This window comes from Centrocercus urophasianus, unplaced genomic scaffold (genome assembly GCF_019232065.1).
Source record: "Centrocercus urophasianus isolate 14NV4802_14NV808 unplaced genomic scaffold, USGS_Curo_1.0 seq_10, whole genome shotgun sequence".
NCBI classification, from domain to species: domain Eukaryota; kingdom Metazoa; phylum Chordata; class Aves; order Galliformes; family Phasianidae; genus Centrocercus; species Centrocercus urophasianus.
The window spans coordinates 55,767,187-55,785,950 of NW_024884142.1; the positions used below are offsets into that span (position 1 = coordinate 55,767,187).

General features: G+C 38.8%; 1 protein-coding gene across 8 annotated transcripts in view; it reads right to left on the reverse strand.

Annotated features, from left to right (window-relative positions):
- The window catches only part of PLEKHG1 (pleckstrin homology and RhoGEF domain containing G1), a 124,536-nt gene that overhangs the window by 4,021 nt on the left and 101,751 nt on the right, over positions 1-18,764 (reverse strand). For all 8 annotated transcript variants that reach the window (XM_042812342.1, XM_042812316.1, XM_042812333.1 and 5 more), the window contains 13 exons: positions 14,217-14,263; positions 13,615-13,765; positions 12,518-12,649; positions 9,980-10,162; positions 9,798-9,893; positions 9,583-9,669; positions 7,296-7,329; positions 6,046-6,141; positions 4,801-4,839; positions 4,326-4,348; positions 3,217-3,435; positions 2,646-2,762; positions 211-1,885 (listed from right to left, as the gene is read on the reverse strand). In XM_042812342.1, coding sequence (XP_042668276.1) covers positions 211-1,885; positions 2,646-2,762; positions 3,217-3,435; positions 4,326-4,348; positions 4,801-4,839; positions 6,046-6,141; positions 7,296-7,329; positions 9,583-9,669; positions 9,798-9,893; positions 9,980-10,162; positions 12,518-12,649; positions 13,615-13,765; positions 14,217-14,263 — 2,899 coding nt within the window. The remainder of the gene's footprint in view (positions 1-210; positions 1,886-2,645; positions 2,763-3,216; positions 3,436-4,325; positions 4,349-4,800; positions 4,840-6,045; positions 6,142-7,295; positions 7,330-9,582; positions 9,670-9,797; positions 9,894-9,979; positions 10,163-12,517; positions 12,650-13,614; positions 13,766-14,216; positions 14,264-18,764) is intronic.

Consider the following 18,764-nt stretch of genomic DNA (forward strand, 5'->3'; position numbering starts at 1 on the left):
AATGGCAAGAATTTATTGAGATATAAAGGACTATTCATATCAGAAGCAGTCACAGGAAATTCCTTTCAGTGTCATAAAACTGTGACACCAAAAAGACAGTACTGATATTCAGCTAATAAGGTAAGGAAGATTCTATCCTCCAATTCAGTACACGAATTTCACTGTAAGAACTTAAAGAAGTAAATCTGTACAGGAATATTTTTAACATACCAATAGCAGGACCACCTTGTTTCTTCTCCTCGAGAATAGCAGCAAGATCTTTGTGCTTCAGTTTCTGTTGTCTGCTAGCTGGCTGTTCCTGCTCAGGAGTTTTAACTTTCAAAAGCTGGTTAGCTTTCTTAATTTTCTGACTGTATTGCCTTGCCATCATGAAAACTCTGTTCTTTGTTTTATCCACAATAGCCAGGTCATTTTCCATGCACTCTGTATGTGCACTGGACAGAATACTATTGGCAGATTCGTATGGGCTGTCCACAAATGGCACCTCACCCGAGAAGGAAGATCTGTTTAGACTTGCTAAAGAGCTTTCCTTGCATGCCATAGTGTCTTCAAGCCTGAGACTAGCCTCACTTATGGTGGCAGCCCTGGGTTTCACAGTTTTAGGGAAAATAGGAGTTTCTGGAAGAGAGAGAGTAGACAATGAGTATTCTACATCTTTACTCAGTTCAGGTGTACTACCAGCATGCAGCCTTTCCTGTATATCATCTTTACAAACAGGAAAGGCTGCAAGATGCCGATCTCTTGTCTTTTCCTGATTCTTCTTGATGTAGTTTTCCAGGTCATTCCAGATCTCATCTACTTCCTCTGAGAGTTTATCTGCTGCAGACTTATGAGACAGCGAGTCAGAATTGGAAGAGCTATCTACGAAGCTCAGATAGTCATTGTCAATGGGAAGACGATGGTAAGGACTCTCATCTTCACTGAACTGGAGACTCTCTTCAGAAACAAACTGCTGTTGATTGTCAGAACATGTCACATCTTTTTCCAGGCCCAGTAAACTCCACTTTTTAGAGCATTTTAAGGGATCATGTTTAAATTTCAATAGTGGTGTTTCTGGAAGCACAATGGTGTCATAGATGTTATCTTCAACAATCCTGAGCTCATCCAAACTTGAAGTAGGTGCTTCTCTACCAAGTAGGATCTCATCTCTGCTAGCATGAAGGGAGGCTCTGCTTTGATTTGCTGTTCTCTTTTTGGAGGGTGAATTTAAACTGCTTTTGTTTTCCTCCTCGTAAAGAGAGTCTCTAGCAGATCTCTGGGGACCAGGGTGTGTTTCCTCCCTTCTTGTCAGACCCATCAGCTTCAAGTCTTCGTAGCTTATGTTGTCATAAACATGTTCAATATCATCAATGGTCAGCTCCTCTGAAGATTCAGGATATGCATTCATACTGTTCGCCTCTGTTCTTTTCACATCCCTTCGAGAACTGCGCTCACTGATTTTACATCTGGTGATGGTTGGACACGTGTTGCTTTCACCAGCACTACTGGCCCTTCGAACAATTTTATGACGATTGGAGCTAGGAGTTTCATTTTGATGCACTACCCCCAGGTGCCAGCTGCATGGCCGATCAGAGTGACCCCTCCTTTCTCCACTAACAGCTGAACCAGTGTTGGATGAAGACATCGATGGCATAAACATCTGATAATCATCATCATCATCTTCATTCTCATAAGGTGGACGTCGGCTGGGAAACAATGCCTGCCTAATTTGGTGGTCTGTCCAGATGTTTCTGACAGAGGTGGTTCCCCCCAGGATATTCATGATCAGTGAGTTGTTCTGGGGTGTGTTGAACTGTCTGGGTGACTGCGACTGTCTAGCTGAACAGGAAAATGGGAGATTGGTATTCAGCTGGCTTGACTCTTCATCTGAAGGATCCTTGGAGCTCTGTGGAGATTTGAAATATGCAGGTAATGTTAGTCTGTCCCCTGCAATAACACAAAAATTCCTTCTGTTCACAGAACTTCCACATTATCAGGGTTGTTCTGCAGCATGGAGTCAGTTGGAGATGGGTAGGATAAACAGGCTACTCACTAGAGAGCAGGGGAACCATGGTGTTAGTGCCAGATTACTTTGTCCCTTAATCCTTTCCCTGGCTCAGAGTTCACTCTTGGCATTTAATATCATCTTACTTCAAATAAGAGACACTGGGATTATGCTAAAGCATGAGTAATTAAAGGCAAATTTATTTGGCAGGGTTGGGTTAAACCTTTTATGCTAACTCGGCAGTTCCACAATTAGATTTAACTAATCTTACTCTGGTCTTGTGCCAAAAGTTTTGTTCTCCTCCCTTTCCCATTGCGCATAATCCTAGCAGAAAGGTGTTGTGCTCTCTAGCACATGCCATTGAAAATTTTTCATTTTCTTTTTTGGAGTAAATTTTCAACTTTTTCAACAAGGTCATATGCCTGCTAATGCAAACATGAAGGATGCTGTAGGTGTATCTGGCAGAGAGAGAGAAGATTCCTTCTTTTGGATTAAGTTAAGGTTGATCACTTTGTTTTGTTTTCCTGTCCCCCAGAGAATACTCTTTGAGGTTCATGCACATGAAAAACATGGAACGACTTCTCTGTCTACCTAAAGGAATCCACACATTTCTTTAACATACCTATGATGCACAGCAAAACCAAAGTAAAAGTTTATATACCTGAACTTCACACTTGTTGAGATTCACACTTCTCCTTTTTTCAACATTTTCAGCAGCTTGACTATTAAGTCTTTTCCTTCCTCCTTTTGATTTCTGTAGTGAATTTTGTTGCATTCCCTGTGATTTAAAAGAACAGAACAAGTTAGGAGCATTAAAATCCACACTGCTTTGTGCAGCCATATTCAAAGGTTACTATGGAGCTAGAATAGCAGAGCCAGGTCACAAATCCACAGCTGAATAATGAAATGCTCAAGAGTATTCAGAGCACACAGGAATGATTCAGAGCCTAGAAAACTTTCTTTATAATAACCAATTAAATGAAGTCAATCCATACAGCTTGTCAAAAGGAGATGAAAGCAGAATGTGCAGGAACACAGATGTAGAAGAATACACAAGAACTGAATTAGGAAAAAGGAAACAAAATATTTATAAAAATAAAAATATTTATAAGGAGAAGAAGTTGCAAATACTTCTAAGATGTTCATGCCTCCTTGCAATTTTACAGGTACTTTTAATCTACTTTCCATCCACTCCACGAGAGAAAAAAAAATTATTCTATTCTTTTTCCTACCTGTTCAGATTCTTCTTCATCATCAGCATCAACCTGTTCTGCAGCAGATGTTTGGAGATTTTCATCCTGATCGCTGCTGTAGGCTGGCTCAGTGGGCCCTTGAAATTGGCTCTCTAGTCCACTGGATTCCAATGAACCCTTTTTCCTAGAATTCAGCAGGGATTCATTTGATCCTAGTTTGGTGGCTTGAGATAACAGGGCTCCTTCAATACAGATCCGCTTAAGAAATAAAAGCATTGATTGAAAGTTACATAAATTATATATTTCAGTATGGCACTGCTTTGCATCAGTCTTCTAGACAGTGATTAAGCTACATTCAGTGTGCTGTGCTGAAATGAGATGTATAAGCAAAGAATTAAAGCAATCAGAACTTTTCCATATAATGCTTGGAACTGAAAAAAAAAAAAAAGATAAATGTGTATAATTATGGGCTTCAGTTTTATGGCATCCCAATTAAGTCACATCTAATGTACCCTGTTAACAAATTTTCCACAAACTCTCCTTAATTCACATCCCAAATAAGATCAGGACCTGGAATTGAACAAGAGATTTTCAAACTGCACTGGAACTTTGTAACAAATTCTTACCAAAAATGTGTACATGAGAAATGCTTATTTACATCGTGCTTAAGCTATATTGACTCTGGTCACATATAATGATTTATATACAGTGTATGAATCGTAAAAGAATAAGCTTTTTTTTTTTTTTTTTTTTTTTTTTTTTTTTTTTTTTTTCCATTTAAAAATACAGAGGTACAGATTTCATTTAAAAATATTCTCCAAAGAATACACACTATCTTTACATACAGCACTCCTATGATTATAGTGGTATTTATAAGAATCATTAGGACATTAACAGTTCTTTGTACTGTGCTACAAAGTACAAGAATGTGGAGCAGTCAATTTTTGTTTGCTAGATATTCCTGAAGTAGTTAGCTGTGTTTCGTTAATTTCAATAATGCTACTGGAGACATTATAAACAACATTCATGTTTTTGTTTCTTTCTTTAAACCAACACAGCCAAGGAGATGTGGATTCTACAGAAAATATATTCTTGTTAGTTACGTGCTATTTGAATGTGCCAAGCAAGAAGTACAAGAAATGGCCTACCTTCTGCATATCTGGGCTTATATCTGAAAAATAGAAACATATACTTCATCATAAGTGAATAATCAAACAGCTATCAACCTATGCCACTGGCTTAATGCTACACTCACATCCCAGTGATGAATTCCCAAAAAAGGATCAAATGAAACAGCAATATTCACTTGAAGGTCTCTGATAAAACAAGAGAAAACAGTAGCTTTTTGGTATCTCCACCTGAGGTCCCGATTTGACAGAATGATGTAATGCAGGCAGCTACTCACAGTGGCTGGCTCCTGGTGTTCAATTACCAGTTGCTAAGACACTTACAGGACCAAAATCCAAGCATGGAAAATGAAATAGTAGATTTAAACATGAGATTTTGTTTTCTTTGCCTCTCAAATGTGTATGTAGGATAAGTTACAGGAGAAGAGGATACATTTTTACTTGTTCTGCAAAATTGGAAACACTGGGTAAGTAAGCAGTAGAGGAAGCAGCTTACCATTTGACTTCAGAACTTTATGGACTCTGGATGAGGGTTCTGAAAAAGACAATGTGTTTAAGCACTCTTGCATCACAAAGAAAGCTATAGTTATCTTTTCATAGCACAGACATCAAAATTTAAGCTCCTGGCAGGAAAAACAGATCTTCCGTTCTTAATCACTCAGCTAAATCACATTCTTAGAAAAACAGAATTTCTTGAAATATCATACCCACAGCTGTTACCAAACTACTTACATGTTCCTAATGCCAGCTATCAGCTGTTCTCTATACAACAAGACACACATAAATTTTAAACCCAGGTTAGGATTCCTGGTTTCATAAGACTCAGTTCTCATTTATGCTACTGCTTGGAGTTGCTGCAGGTTTCCATATTCAAAACAGACATACGTATGAGGTACTGAGAAATATCTATAAGGCAATATTTTTAAATGATAAGTAGCTAAATGTTAGTCCATCCATCCAGCCATTCCTTTTACAGGCAAAAGAGCATCCATTTGTTTCACCTCAGAAACAGAGAAAGATGCCTAAAAAGGTTTGGGTTTTTTGAACACCGGTGCCACTATACAATAAATCACTACATCAGTCTCTCATGAACCCTATTTAAGTCATTCTCAGTACACAATGTTACACATCTTATCTTAGTAAGAAATGTCTTTAAATAGTTGAGCACAGGGACTGCAATATGCAGTCACTCAACAACACAGATATTTGTAATGTCTTCAACACTAAACTAACAATAATTATGGATCTATGAACCAGTAGAGAGAAAAACAGAAGTGAACTAATGATTAACAAAGATTTGAGAGATGGTTACGGCAGACATTATGGTAAATAGGTAGTAGTTAAATGTTGAAGTAACAAGCCTATCATAAGATAGAATCGCTTCTGAGACAATAATTACTTGGGAAGGGGAGGACAAGAAAGGTCAGATTTAAATAATGTGACTGGCTTTCTTGTTTATACATTCTTCTGCCCATTAGAAAATACCAACTGTTGTAAATGCATCCACCCTTAGGAATGTATATTCATGAAACAAAATGCAAACGGTGGATACAAGAATTAAACTGCACAAACAACAAAGCTTAACAAGGTATTTCAATTGTGTATCAGAGGAACTGAGCTCTGCAGAATCTCAGTGGAGTGTAAGCTAAAGACCAATGTTACGTGCACAGACTCAACCAACCCTAAACAATCCATCCTGCTTTTCCTTATCATCTTCGTTTATTAAAATGAGATTATTCACCTGATTTCCTTCTCACTCTCTGTTGAGTAGTGCCTTCTTTAAGCTGGTATGATGATTTTATTTCACCCTCAGGGCTATAATGGAATCCTGGGTGATCTGTGGAATAAGCAGAGGCAAAGGTGTGTTAACTGCACAAGTCTCAGCAGCTCCCTGGGAGCAGTGCCTTCTTTCCTGTGTGATTTCAAGCCATGGCACATGGGAGCCTGAAGCAAAACAAGTGCAGTTCACAGCCACAGGTAACTTAGGCACTTGACCATAGTAACATTTTGCCCATTTAGTTGCACCTTGCTCCAGATTGCTAATCCAGAACACTGATAGCACAATTATTATTTTCAATTGCTTGCTAGTATCTCAGTCTGAGCCTTCTCAACCCATTCTTCATGACAATTATGTAAATAAATAACAAGGCTTCTTCACTCCATGATTCAAGCACTTCCAGTGTAAGATTATTGTTCTCATTTCCCTTTGTTGCCAGGAACAGCTGCAACAAAAAGAGCTAACACAAAAGCACGAAAGGCAGCAGAGAGGTGCAACAGAAAGGCCAGTGCAGAGGGAGCTGGATTCAGAACATGCAGCAGCAGCATTGTGTTCTCTCCTGAACCCTGACACCTGTGACAGGCAGACAAATTCTTCAGTCAAACATCTGTAAAGCACTAGAACGTTGGGTCCCAGCATGAAACTTTCTTGTGACTACACCATAGATGAAGTTGGTTTCCAGCACAGCCACAAGCCCAGCCACTCGGATGACAGGGCAGCCAGCATAGGCAGCCCATACTGAGTGCCCTTGCTGGGCTCCCAGTTAAGTCTGTGTGTACTGTGGCTGCCCTCACACTCCTCCAGCAGCAGGTCTGCCAGCATGAGAAAGTCATACCAGCAGTATGTACATAGACCTGCATTTTTTATTTAGTGAGCTCTAGCCAGAATGAGTTTATGTCACAGAAGGAGGAAAGACCATGTATTTAGTCAGCATGGAATAAGAAAAACAGAATAACCAGTATTTACAGAAGGTCTAATCTGCTTCTTCCTTTTTAATCATGAGACATAACTTGTCAGATGAAGATCCATCAATGCAGTGACCAGAGAGTCCCAAAGGATCTGCAAACATTTTTCATTTTTTTTCCCATCAAAGCAGGATCAAGGAATGTAAACATGACCTTCTCCCATTTCAGATGGAAACAACATTCAAAGCTGAGGTTTTGAAGGCAGTTTTGTGCATTTTTTTAAATGGCAGCAAAAAACAATCAACTTACGTATGGCATCCATTTCTAGAATTGCCTGTTTGGCCTGAAAGAGAAGAACATAAACAAATGAAGAAAAGAAAACTGAAAAAGATAAATTACAAATTGAAGGATTTATTATGTTATTAATTATGTTGAATGTTACAGATTTCAGGTTTTTTTGTTTGTTTGTTTGTTTGTTTGTTTCAGACAGTTAAGTTTAATTTTTGAACTAAGAAATACTGCTGGCATTGCCTTTTTCTCCTGGTCTCTATGCTTCACACGTTACATACATTGAGAAGAATTTTGGTGGCAGGAGTTTTCTGCAGTTCATCTTCAGAGCATCACAAAAACTGTTGTTCTCTGCACATGCCCTTTCTGCCTCCACTCTGGCAGTGGAAAGGGAGGATCGTGTACTCATAGTACCCATTGAGATAGGGAATTTCTGAAGGAGGTAGTGATGCCTACAAGTAGATTTCAGCCACCAAAAACTACTTTTTTCTTTAAGGAAAATAAGCAGGGTGTTTTATCAGGTGCATCAGCCGGGAAGAAAATAAACTGAAATATAGTAATTGAGTTAACCTGTTTGATCCTCTCTGGATGCAGTTCAGTGATTTTCCACCAGGTGTCACATGTGGACTACTATTAAATCCCTCAAAAGCCAGGTAGAGAAGAGTCTCATGAATAGCAAGCACAAATTTGCCAAAATGTGTGCACAAATGTGTGCTAATCTCAGAGATTTATTTGGTCAGGCTTTTTCTTCCTCAAAATAAATTATTTTTCAGAGCCAAAAATGACATTATGAGGTAATTTTTTTCCATTGATAAAAAAATCCACAGAGGAAAAAATACACAAAAATTATAGAAAATATATGAAGTAATGCTGAAGCATTTCTTTTTACAATCAAATAGTTACCAAAAAATATTCACGCAAGCATGAATACCAGTGCAATCATTATATTCTCAGTGACATCTGTCGATGAGATATATAAGCAGAAATACAAAATGCAATTGCTATGACTTTTTCCTCCTTAACTCTCCTTTTTTGTTGAAAATGTTACTTAATACACCTCTGTGTATGCTGGTCACAGGTAACACTCACTTATTCATTACAGCATAAAAATGAGCGAAAATAGTAATAGAAAAGAAAAATTCAGTGAACAAAAATATCAGAAATAAATTCTTGCTTCCAACTAGAGTCATTGCCGTGAGTCATGGATGGAGTTAACTCTGAATAGTGTGAAGATGCAATAAGTTACACTGGGAAACATCACCCAGAGGTCTAAGACAGGATTTGATAAATAAAAGGACCAGATTTCCCTACTTGCAAGCATTACAGCTATGAAGACTGTATCAGTAGGTAACTGACAACTATGAGAAAATGCAGAACTGTGCCTTGTTTTCTGTCATAACACTTCCTGGCTCACAAAAAAAAGGGCCTAGATGTCCCAGCTAAAGATGCAGGGCTCAGGATGGGTGTGTGCATTTGCAAAGTGAAGCACATGCTGCAAATGCCTTCGCTGCTACGCTATCTAACCAGGACAGATTCAAACTAGCTTGGCAATGTCTACACATGCTGCAATTAGCACACCTCAGTGCCATGCAGACAGGCAGTTTCAAGCCAAGGTATGCTCTCTTCCAATAGAGTTTTCTGACACTGCGCTGCTGTTACTCATGTCTTAGTGGGCAAATCCTGATGTGGACAGTAATGATGCTAACCCGGTTAAATTCTTCTATTCATGTACCAACCCCAGTAGATGCTTTTAGTGGAATCTTTCCATTAATTTTTAGGGACTTTCAAAGATACAAGAAAAGAACATATCAATATTCGAGAGTTTAAACTTTCTCCAAATTGCAACTCATCTTGCAACTAACAAAACATGGGGCAACATAATAAAATAGAAGGCATTACTTCCAGAGCAGCCTTAATAAAATATATTACAATTAATGGATATAAGCAACAACAGTTATTTTAGTTTTTGATGTTTTTTTATATTGGAACATACAAAAAGAGCAATGAAAACAAAACTAATGGTACATTTAACATTTTTGTGGAACTAAATTATCAGTCTGGTCTAATGGAAGTAGCTGCCATTCTCAGCGAGTCTCAAGGTGTTCACTGGAGATTTTTTAATGAAATTTTATTTTTCTTGTGCTTCACCTTTGAAAACAGTTGTTCGCAAATGGATGTACTGTCAAAAAGCGATGATATGACTAAGATGTGTTGTGAAGGGAGGGATGTTTCTTTCTGTGAAAACTGCCATGTGCTACATATGCACGTTCAAGGAGTTGAGTTTTATATATCTACTTATTATTTTTACCTTGGCAGGAATTTTAGCAGGATGATTTTCTAGAATTAACCTCTTCAAGTGAAGAATCCAAAGCCGTTTGTCTTGCTGTGATTTTGCCTGATTAAAATAAAATTTAAAAAAAAAATCAGCACCCCAACAAAGAGCATTCCTGCAATATGCAGAGTCAGGAATAGCTTATGGGCATCAATCAGGCTATGCAGTGGGCAAGGAGTTTTCTGTCATACCTGGACAGTATGTTGCATCTTGGGATTTTTATAGTGGAAGACACTGAAGCTGAGTGGTTCCTTCGGTATTACTTCAACCAGCATAAGATTCCCACACTGTAACAGAGAGACGTGGCACTGCAAATCATGCTAGAGTTTCAGAGACTGAGAGACAGCACATGATAATCTGCTCTCTGACATACCAGTATGTGAGCTTTGTATGCAAACATCTCGTCTCTCTTTTTCGTGATTAGCAGCAGCTTGTCAAAGAGGAACAGCGTGCGCTCATTTTTGGCTCGCTGAATGCGAAACGTTCCCTCTAGAACCAGCTCTCCGTAACTAGTGAGATCTGGCCCTTTCCAGTTGGTGAGCAAACTCTGTATCTCCTTCAACAGATCAAAGGAAAACAATTGACATGCATATCAGTGCTTTTACATAAATAGATTCAAAGATCAATCTGCTGAGGCCATTCCTGCTCTCCTATATAGCAATCAACAGCACAAAGTCACTGTATGCTGGTGCTGAGGTTATTGGGTTAGGTGCAAATCACAGCCAGGTGCTTGCACACCTGATGCTAAGCACAGACTAAAGCGTGCCCTCCTGAATCCTAGTTATGTCTGCGGGAACACAGTGAAGAGCCTGGAGTTTCCCAGGGCTGCCTGTATCTCTGTGTCTGATAGGCTCACCAGAGCAGATGCTCCCTGGAGTTGTTGTGGAGATATTTCTCAGAAGACCAAAAGACGAGAAGTGATTTAGTCAACTGATTGCTTAAAGATGGCAAGATTCTTTTGCATTTGTAATGATCTGTAGACGTAACATAGATATTTCTCACCTTATTGCCTTAAGTTGTATCAGGGTAAGTTTAGGTTAGACATCAGGAAAAACTTCTTTACAGAAAGGGTTGTTAAGCACAGGAAAAGGCTCCCTAGAGAGGTGGCCGAGTCACCATCCCCGGATGTGTTTAAAAACTGTTTGTATGTGGTGCTCAGGGATATGATTTAGCAGAGGGTGGTTAGGGTAGTATGGTTAGGTTATGGTTGGACTCGATGATCTTTAAGGTCTTTTCCAACCTGAGTGATTCTATGATTATATTTATCCTTTAAGAGAAAAACGCCAGGGAAACATCTAAGAACATCTTAAAAAATTTGTATTATTTGGCTAGGACTATTGTTTCCTAAATTGCTCATTTTTTCTGCCAGAGGCGCAGATACAAAATTTCAGCACAGTACAGCAAACTAAGAGCAGGCTGAATCTTAAGTAAGGAAATGTTTTAAAACTTCCATTGGACTTTAACCTAGCATTAGCAAAGCAGACAGATTTCCTCATTCTGGGCTGGACTCTAAAACATTTCATACAGCCATCAGATATAAATCTTTCTGGTATATTTGAGCCCAAATGCAGCCTAGGGCATACACAGGAAGAAAACCTAAATGCACAGAGCAGCGCATTTTGGACTACATGCAAAACTCCTTAAAAAACCAAAATCAAACGAAAACATAACAAAACATTGCATTTTTAAGGTCCTTAAGGAACTTGTAAATAAGTTGGAGTGTAGCACAGCAATCAGTTTCACCAATGTCCAGGGAGACTCGGCGCTGGAATCACTGTTGCAGTACTTTCAGAACTGCAGACAATGGCAGTGTGAGAGCTCACAGAAGACCTATCCCCCCTGTGGCTGCAGAAACAGATTTTACTTTTAGAAAGGGTAACACAAATGCTTTCCACAAGCTCATACATTTGCTAGCTCCGCTTAACAAATTTATAATATGCACTTTTCCAAGAGCGTTTAGCCCTCTTTATTGCCAAATATTACTGGTTATCTTTAGTCAGATTTATAGCAAACTGTTTGCAGAAGTCATTAGCATGCATTTCCAGCAATGTGTGGCAAAGGTTACACTGCTGCAGGCAAGGCATTATCAAATGTAACCCCATTCCCCTTATGTATAAACAGAAAAATGAGGGCCAATAGGTACGGTTTATGTTAAAAGACATGAAGGAATAAAAGAATTACATGAGACAGATTTCTGGAATGGCATAAACCTATTAAACTCTTTTATTAACTTAAAAAAAAATTTTCAAGCAATATAAATACTGCTGACAAAAGTGTAATGTAAAATGGCAATTCACTTAGATGTTTGAAATTGTTGAAACAGAATGATGGATTTGTAAGAAGTCTGTGAGGTAGCTTACTCTTGACAAAAAAATTATTCAGTATAGCTTTTGCTTTCTCCTCAAAAACCTGTCACTCAAAGTGAAGTTAACCTTTTCCTAGCTATCGTGTTTCTAGGTTTATATTTTTCACACACAAAAAAAAATGTCTTCAGAAGCGCAAGAGGGGAAGCACTTGAAGAAGAAGCACAAGAAATGTCTCAAAACAAAATTAATCAGCACAAAAAGGAGAAATCGGAAACCACACGATTTCTGAACAAAGACATGCCCTAGGGTTGTACAGCAGTGCTGTACAATTGAGGGAAAGGAAGAAAGAAAAGTTATCTCAAGTTCCATATTACTGCAAAATAAATGCTGTACAGGATGCTGCTTGCAGAGAAGAGATTTCTGAGATTTTCCTGCAGCACCTATGACATGGTTTCTAAGATCAAACAGCCACAGGCATACTCAACAGGACTTTAAATTTTGACTGACAAAGATAAAAGAAAAAGATTAAACCAAAAAATGCTGACGGCATATAGCTTGACAAAAACGGCTTACAGAAACACCAATAAATATCTCTGGGAACTCACCTGAAGCCTGATGGCATGTTCATGTTTCCTCTTCATGTCATTTATGTGCCATGCCACTCTTTGCATTGTATCTATGGCATCCAGCACCACATCATAGCCCTCAGTGTCCTTGTCAAGGTGATTTTCTATCTCCTACAACAAGAAAAAATAATTTCTAAATGATTTTTTCTAGCTTGATGCGATACTATGTTTTATCTGTAATATTTTGTCTTCACATTGTGATCACCTGAATGCAATGTTTCTGCCCTTGTTTCTATTGCATGCAGTTAACAATTTGATTAACACAAGATGGCTAAGAGCGCAAAGCTTTTATGGACAGTCCAGCAGCTGATGCAAACAGAGGCACAGAAAGACAGCACAGCACACTTACAGGAAGAGACCTTTTCAGACAGCGCTTAATAGCTTTTCTTAAAATATAGGACGTATCTAAATGCTTACAAAATACTGATGGAATTACACTAGGCATTATTTTACACTTGGAGAGAAGAAAAGCACCAGACATTTTTAAATAAGGATCAATGTCTTTACACTTCACTGGAACATGACTCTGTAATAGGAAACATATGTGGAAAATGTTAACAATAAAGCAGGAATTTCCTAAACTTGCTTAATTCAATTCACTGGATATGGAAAGAGCTCCCACTTCCTCAATCATTTCTCTCCACAAGAAACTTACCAATCAAGGATGTTTATATGTACTTATACCTTCTTTCAACCACCCCCAGCAGTGAAATATGTGGGAAAAACCCGCTTTTCATTGCAACAATATTTTTTTGTACAAAATTGTTTATTCATTAAAAAAATCTTCCATAGAACTTGAGAATGACAGACAATTAAAAAAAAATGTAACTATTTGGATGCACAGACTGATTCAACATGTCAAAAATAACTACCATACATTCCCCAGCTAAAACATGTGCATATGTTATGAAGTGATGAAGACAGGAAGAGTTGCCATGTGTAAAAATCAAACACTCCCAAAATAAAGTGTCTAAAAAACCCCAGAACTGTTCTAATCAAGTCTTATATCAGAGGCATGAACACTGCAGTGCAGTAGCCTTAAGTGAGACACTATTCAAATGGGTTTTATTGCTTACGTGCAAGAGTAGGTGATACTTCAGGATTCGCTGGACAGGTTTCAAGAGATAGGAGCCCAGGGGCAAGGAATGCTGCAGTGCTTCTTGCCTTTCTCTGAAGAATTTGGCCAATGTCTTGTTCCTCATGCATTCTGTCAACACAGCCACTGACCTGAAAACATGATACCTATTTGTAAGACTGTAGGTAAAGTTGAGAATCATTTCTTTCTTTCCTTGCAAAAAGGGGCAGCAGGTTCCTAATCCAACCACTGCTTCTTCTTTTACATTATCTTATATATTCAGTAGTGTTTTCCTTCTAACATTCAGTCACTTTTCTAGAAGTGGGAATTAGATATCTAGGGCATGCAGAAGATGACCATCATTTTTTAAGGACCAATAGCAATGAATGACAAAATCTACTGAAGTAAAGCTACAGGTGAGCATCTTTCATTTTTTGTTTTTTCAAGTTTAAAAAACTAACATCTTTGTTCTTCCCTCCAATTTGCATGAGGATGGAGGGCAGGCACAACATTTAGACACATATATATCTAATAGACTATAACCTGCATTACGTTAATTATTAGCCAAGGGACAAATGAAGAAAGGGAATCCAGAACTCCTACCTTGGATAGTTGGTGCAGTACTGTGTATATATATGGAAATCTTCACTCTGTATGGGAGGAAAGGTTTTCATATATTCAGATTTTGCCACATCAGCAGTTAGCACATGTGCAAGGCACAGGCAATGACACCACAGCAACACATTCTTCATCTCCTGATCAGTGAGTTCCCCACTTCCACTGGAATATTCTTAAAGCTAACATAGACCTAGTTATTGAATTTCACTTTTTCTTTCTGGAGAATTTTCCTTAAATTTTAGAGAAAAGGGAGGAAAAAAAAAAAACAAAGCAACAAGAAAATCTACACAGAGAAAAAGTAAGTGGCCTAGAAATAGTCTCCATGGTCCTTATGATGTCACCTGAAATCCAGACTATATATCAATGACAACCTCTGCATCTTTTAGAAAATAATGACACACACATTCCCTTCAGGCAACTGAACTGCACATACCTAGTTTTGCATGTGCTGAAGCACACACCCGTAAAATTTAGTTTTGTGGACATGTTCACTGCGATTTTCAAACTACTATAAATACTTTCACGTGTGAGCACAGTCTAAGCATGAAAATGAGATGCCACAAAAGTTTTAGGATTTTTTGCGATTTTCTTAAAAGTAAATTATGACTCTATGCAAGCAGGAAGTCATTACTAAAACAAGTTGTAACTAGATTTAGGTGGGTTTGTGCACTTGCCTGTCACTGAGAAATACTCCACTTAGTGCTGACAAGCTTCTCAGGTGAAAAGTCTGAGTTTCCTTTCTTTCTTCCTCAGCATAAAATTCTTTCTCAATTATCATCATTTAATCCTATGTGAGAACAAGTCTCCAGAAATATTACCATGTGCTTGAAGTATATGTCTGCCTATCAGCTTCTCTCTGAAGTAGTGCACAGTTTCTGCAGCATGTTGGAGTCATAAAGAGTAAGAAAGCACTGCGGAACTGCAAGGCAATCCTGAAATCAGTGATTTCTTTTCTGAGCCCTAAACCAATAAAGAATGATTCTCTGGTGGTAAACAAGACCCTGCCTTCCACATAAAGCATCTTCAAGACAGACTGTGACCCACTGCCCCACAATAGTTGTGCCCCCTTAACACCCTCCCAGCAGTGGTATCTCTGAATAGTGAGACCAAATATCCAGAGCCCTATGCAGAGCATCAGGAGAGAGGGCTGAGGCTTTTATTTCTCATTGTTGAGTGGATTTTTTTTTTTTTTTTTTTTTTTTTGGCTATTCATCAGAAAGAGGCAGCTGAAGCATTTCCCTTCCCCCTCTCCCTCCTACATCAATCTGCACCATTCATTCTTCCAATGGAGCTGCAATTTACAATGACTGTGGATGAAACAAAGTGTTACCAAACCTCAGTGTAATTAATTTCAGTGTTCCTTACTGGATTTCAGTATTAACTGTTTTGAAAAAATTAGTCAAGTAAACTCCTAACAAATGTTTCCCTCAGGGAGTACAACCCCCATTTACTCCCTAGCATGCTGCAAACTATTACTTTAAGCTGCTCTTCTTTTAGACATCAATCAACTAAATTTGGTCTTAATACAATACAGCCAAACAATTTAGCTTGGTCTTTCATGCCTAAACTAATTCTGCTGTCACAGCTGGTTTTTGTGGCAGTTTACATATGCCCTGCGTCCACACGCAAAGACAACGAGCCTCTGTCACAACTTATTAGTGTTCAAGCCTAGAACTAGCGGTGACAGCTACAAACCGTCCCAGTGCAAAACCAAGCACTAATGAAACTCAGACCACTGCATACATGACACAATAAGCATTAGCAAACTAGCTAATATGCATAAAAAGTTAGGGTGCCTAAGAAGCCACCTTCCTCCCTTTCACTGCGATGAAATTCAGTGAGATGGAGAAAGGTATTTTATTATATTTGTGCATATAGAATCATAGACTTACAAAATGCCTTGGGCTGGAAGGACTTTAAAGATCATCCAGTTCCAACCTCTGCCATGGACAAGATTGACACCCATGAAATCAGGGTCCCATCCAACCTGACCCTGAACACCTCCAGAGACGGAACATCCATAGCTTCTCTGGCCAACTTGTGTGTGTGTGCTCACCACTCTCTGAATAAACAATTCCCTTCTAACATCTAATCTAAATCTCCCCTCTTTTAGTTTAAAGCCATTCCCCCACGTTATATCATTCTCAGACCCTGCTTATACGCCCCTCAAGTACTGGAATGCTGCTATGAGGTCTACCCAGAGCCTTCTCTTCTCCAAGCCTAGTGAGCCCAACTCCCTCACCTTTTCTTCATAAGAGCAGTGCTCCAGCCCTCTGATCATCTCTGAGGCCCTTCTATGGACCTGCTCCAACAGCTCTGCAACCTTCCCATCTTGGGGGCACCAGGCAGTACTCCAGATGGGAGCTCACAAGGACAGAGCAGAGAGAGGACAATTCCTTCCCACTCCCTGCTGGCCATCCCTCTTTTGATGCAGCCCAGGATACTGCTGGCTTTCTGGGCTGCAAGCACACACTGTTGGTTTGTGTCCAGCTTTTTGCCCACCAGTACCATATACTAATAAAAAAATTTCATTTAGGGGCTTGCTGGTATAAACTGTGATAAATTCCCATGCCTACAAGCACAGAATAATGTAATTTACAGAATGACTTCAGAAGAAAAGTACAGAACATCTATGCTGGCTGGAGTTGATCTCACAGTCACATAGTTTAGAAGAGAATCTGTTGCTTTTCCACCTCAGTCAAAGACAGTTGAGACTTGATAACAAATCAAACATATTGATCTAAAATATGTCCTATAATTCACTCTCCAAGAACCACACAATTGCTCTTCCTCAGCTTGAAGAAAGAAGCCACACTAGTCAGGATGGCCATTCTCCCATGGATTGCCTAGTTACCTGGCGCTCTGCATCTCAAGAAGAGTCATCTAGTTTGCGTGCATGGCTGATGCTACCTACTTTACAGCAGACTTCCCAGGGCATATCAGGGCACAAGCTATGCAGGCTAAAGCCAGTGCTGTGTGTTGTATTCAGAAATAAGAGAAGAACCAAAACTGAGACTGATTTAATGTGTTGCTATCAGCCCTTTCACACTCTAAGTGTAGCACTAGATATGTTCATCAGTATTTTTTTGGACAGTCTTATGCTTACTCAGTCTAAAAGTCATTACATTCACCTTAGCTATCTTCAAATCAGATTAAAAGTGATCTCTGCTGGGAGACTGGAATTGCTCCAGAGGCCATTTCTAGTTTGGAAGTCCAAAGCTTTTAGGGCAGAGGATAAAAACACTGAGACCAAAGCCAAATGTTATCTCCACTTACTACAAGTCACCCTGAAGAGCAAAGCCAAGCACAACAGGATCCCAGCTACATAGTTTGTCCCCTGCTGCTCAATCAGTTCACAGTGTGACTCCTGCATGTGGAGTGAGGAGGCTCCAAGCACAGGACTACATCCCTGATCTCCTCTCAACTCTTGGTGCACTTTGCTTTTTTATAGCCGTAAAAGGCACTTTAAAATAAAATTGAGACATAAAAAATGAGCTGAGTGAGAGTGTAAGCTGAAGCCAATTGCCTAGATCTCCTCTTCATTAATGAGATGTTAGATTAGAGTCATTCTCCCTTTCCCCTCAGTTAAGCTGTTGGTTTGCCTTTCAGAAAACATATGTTCCAAATTTCTGAGGTGCTGAGTGAGAAGAGTCATGTGCCAGCATTAAGCTTTCCTTTACAACTACTCACTTAAATGCAAATTTGTGGAATACTGAAGTCAATCTTCTAATTAACACTGGCATCATTACTACAAAAATGAAAGACTGAATTGGCAAGAAAACATATAAACAAACTTATATATGAATAATTATGCTGTAGAGAAGCTTGCTCTGAAACCTTTTGTCAGCCTCCAGTTACAGTTATCATCAAAACATCTTCAAGACATTTAATGTACTAGAGTTAATATAGTTCTTCTAAATGACAAGGAAGGTCCAAGGGCTGGTAGAAACTACCATAGTGCACTGCAACCCTCAGTGGCAGGTTATTTCAGTGCAGCAGCCCTTCCACATTGATTAAATAAATACCCATTCATCTCTTTTGTATCTCAGATAGTTAAAAGCATAATACACAATCAAACAACAAATTGTGTTCTTCTGCATTTGTGTCTATATTGTGTCCATGGGTTACAACTGATTTAAAAACATCAGAAACAGAGGGAATTAGTATAATGTTGTAAGTTGTTAAAAATATTTTTGGTGTGTTACAACTTTGTATGGCTATTTTAACTGATAGTGAATTCTAAGTTACTGGCTGATTTACCCTGAAGACATCTTGCCAAGGTCTGTTAACAAATAAAAGCTACCATATTAGGAGCTATTTACTTTGGGCAATGAATACAATAAAGGATAAATTCTCAAATCCACAATTAAGGGTCTTTGTCAAAGCATGCTAATGTGATTTGATAATCCTTATTGTATTTCCCTCAGAAGTAAAAGATGCAAGGCTGTTTACTATTTAAACATGAATGCCTTACACAGGAAAGACAATGGTATCTGACTGCATGAGGGAAGAATGAAAAGCTATACAAAAAAT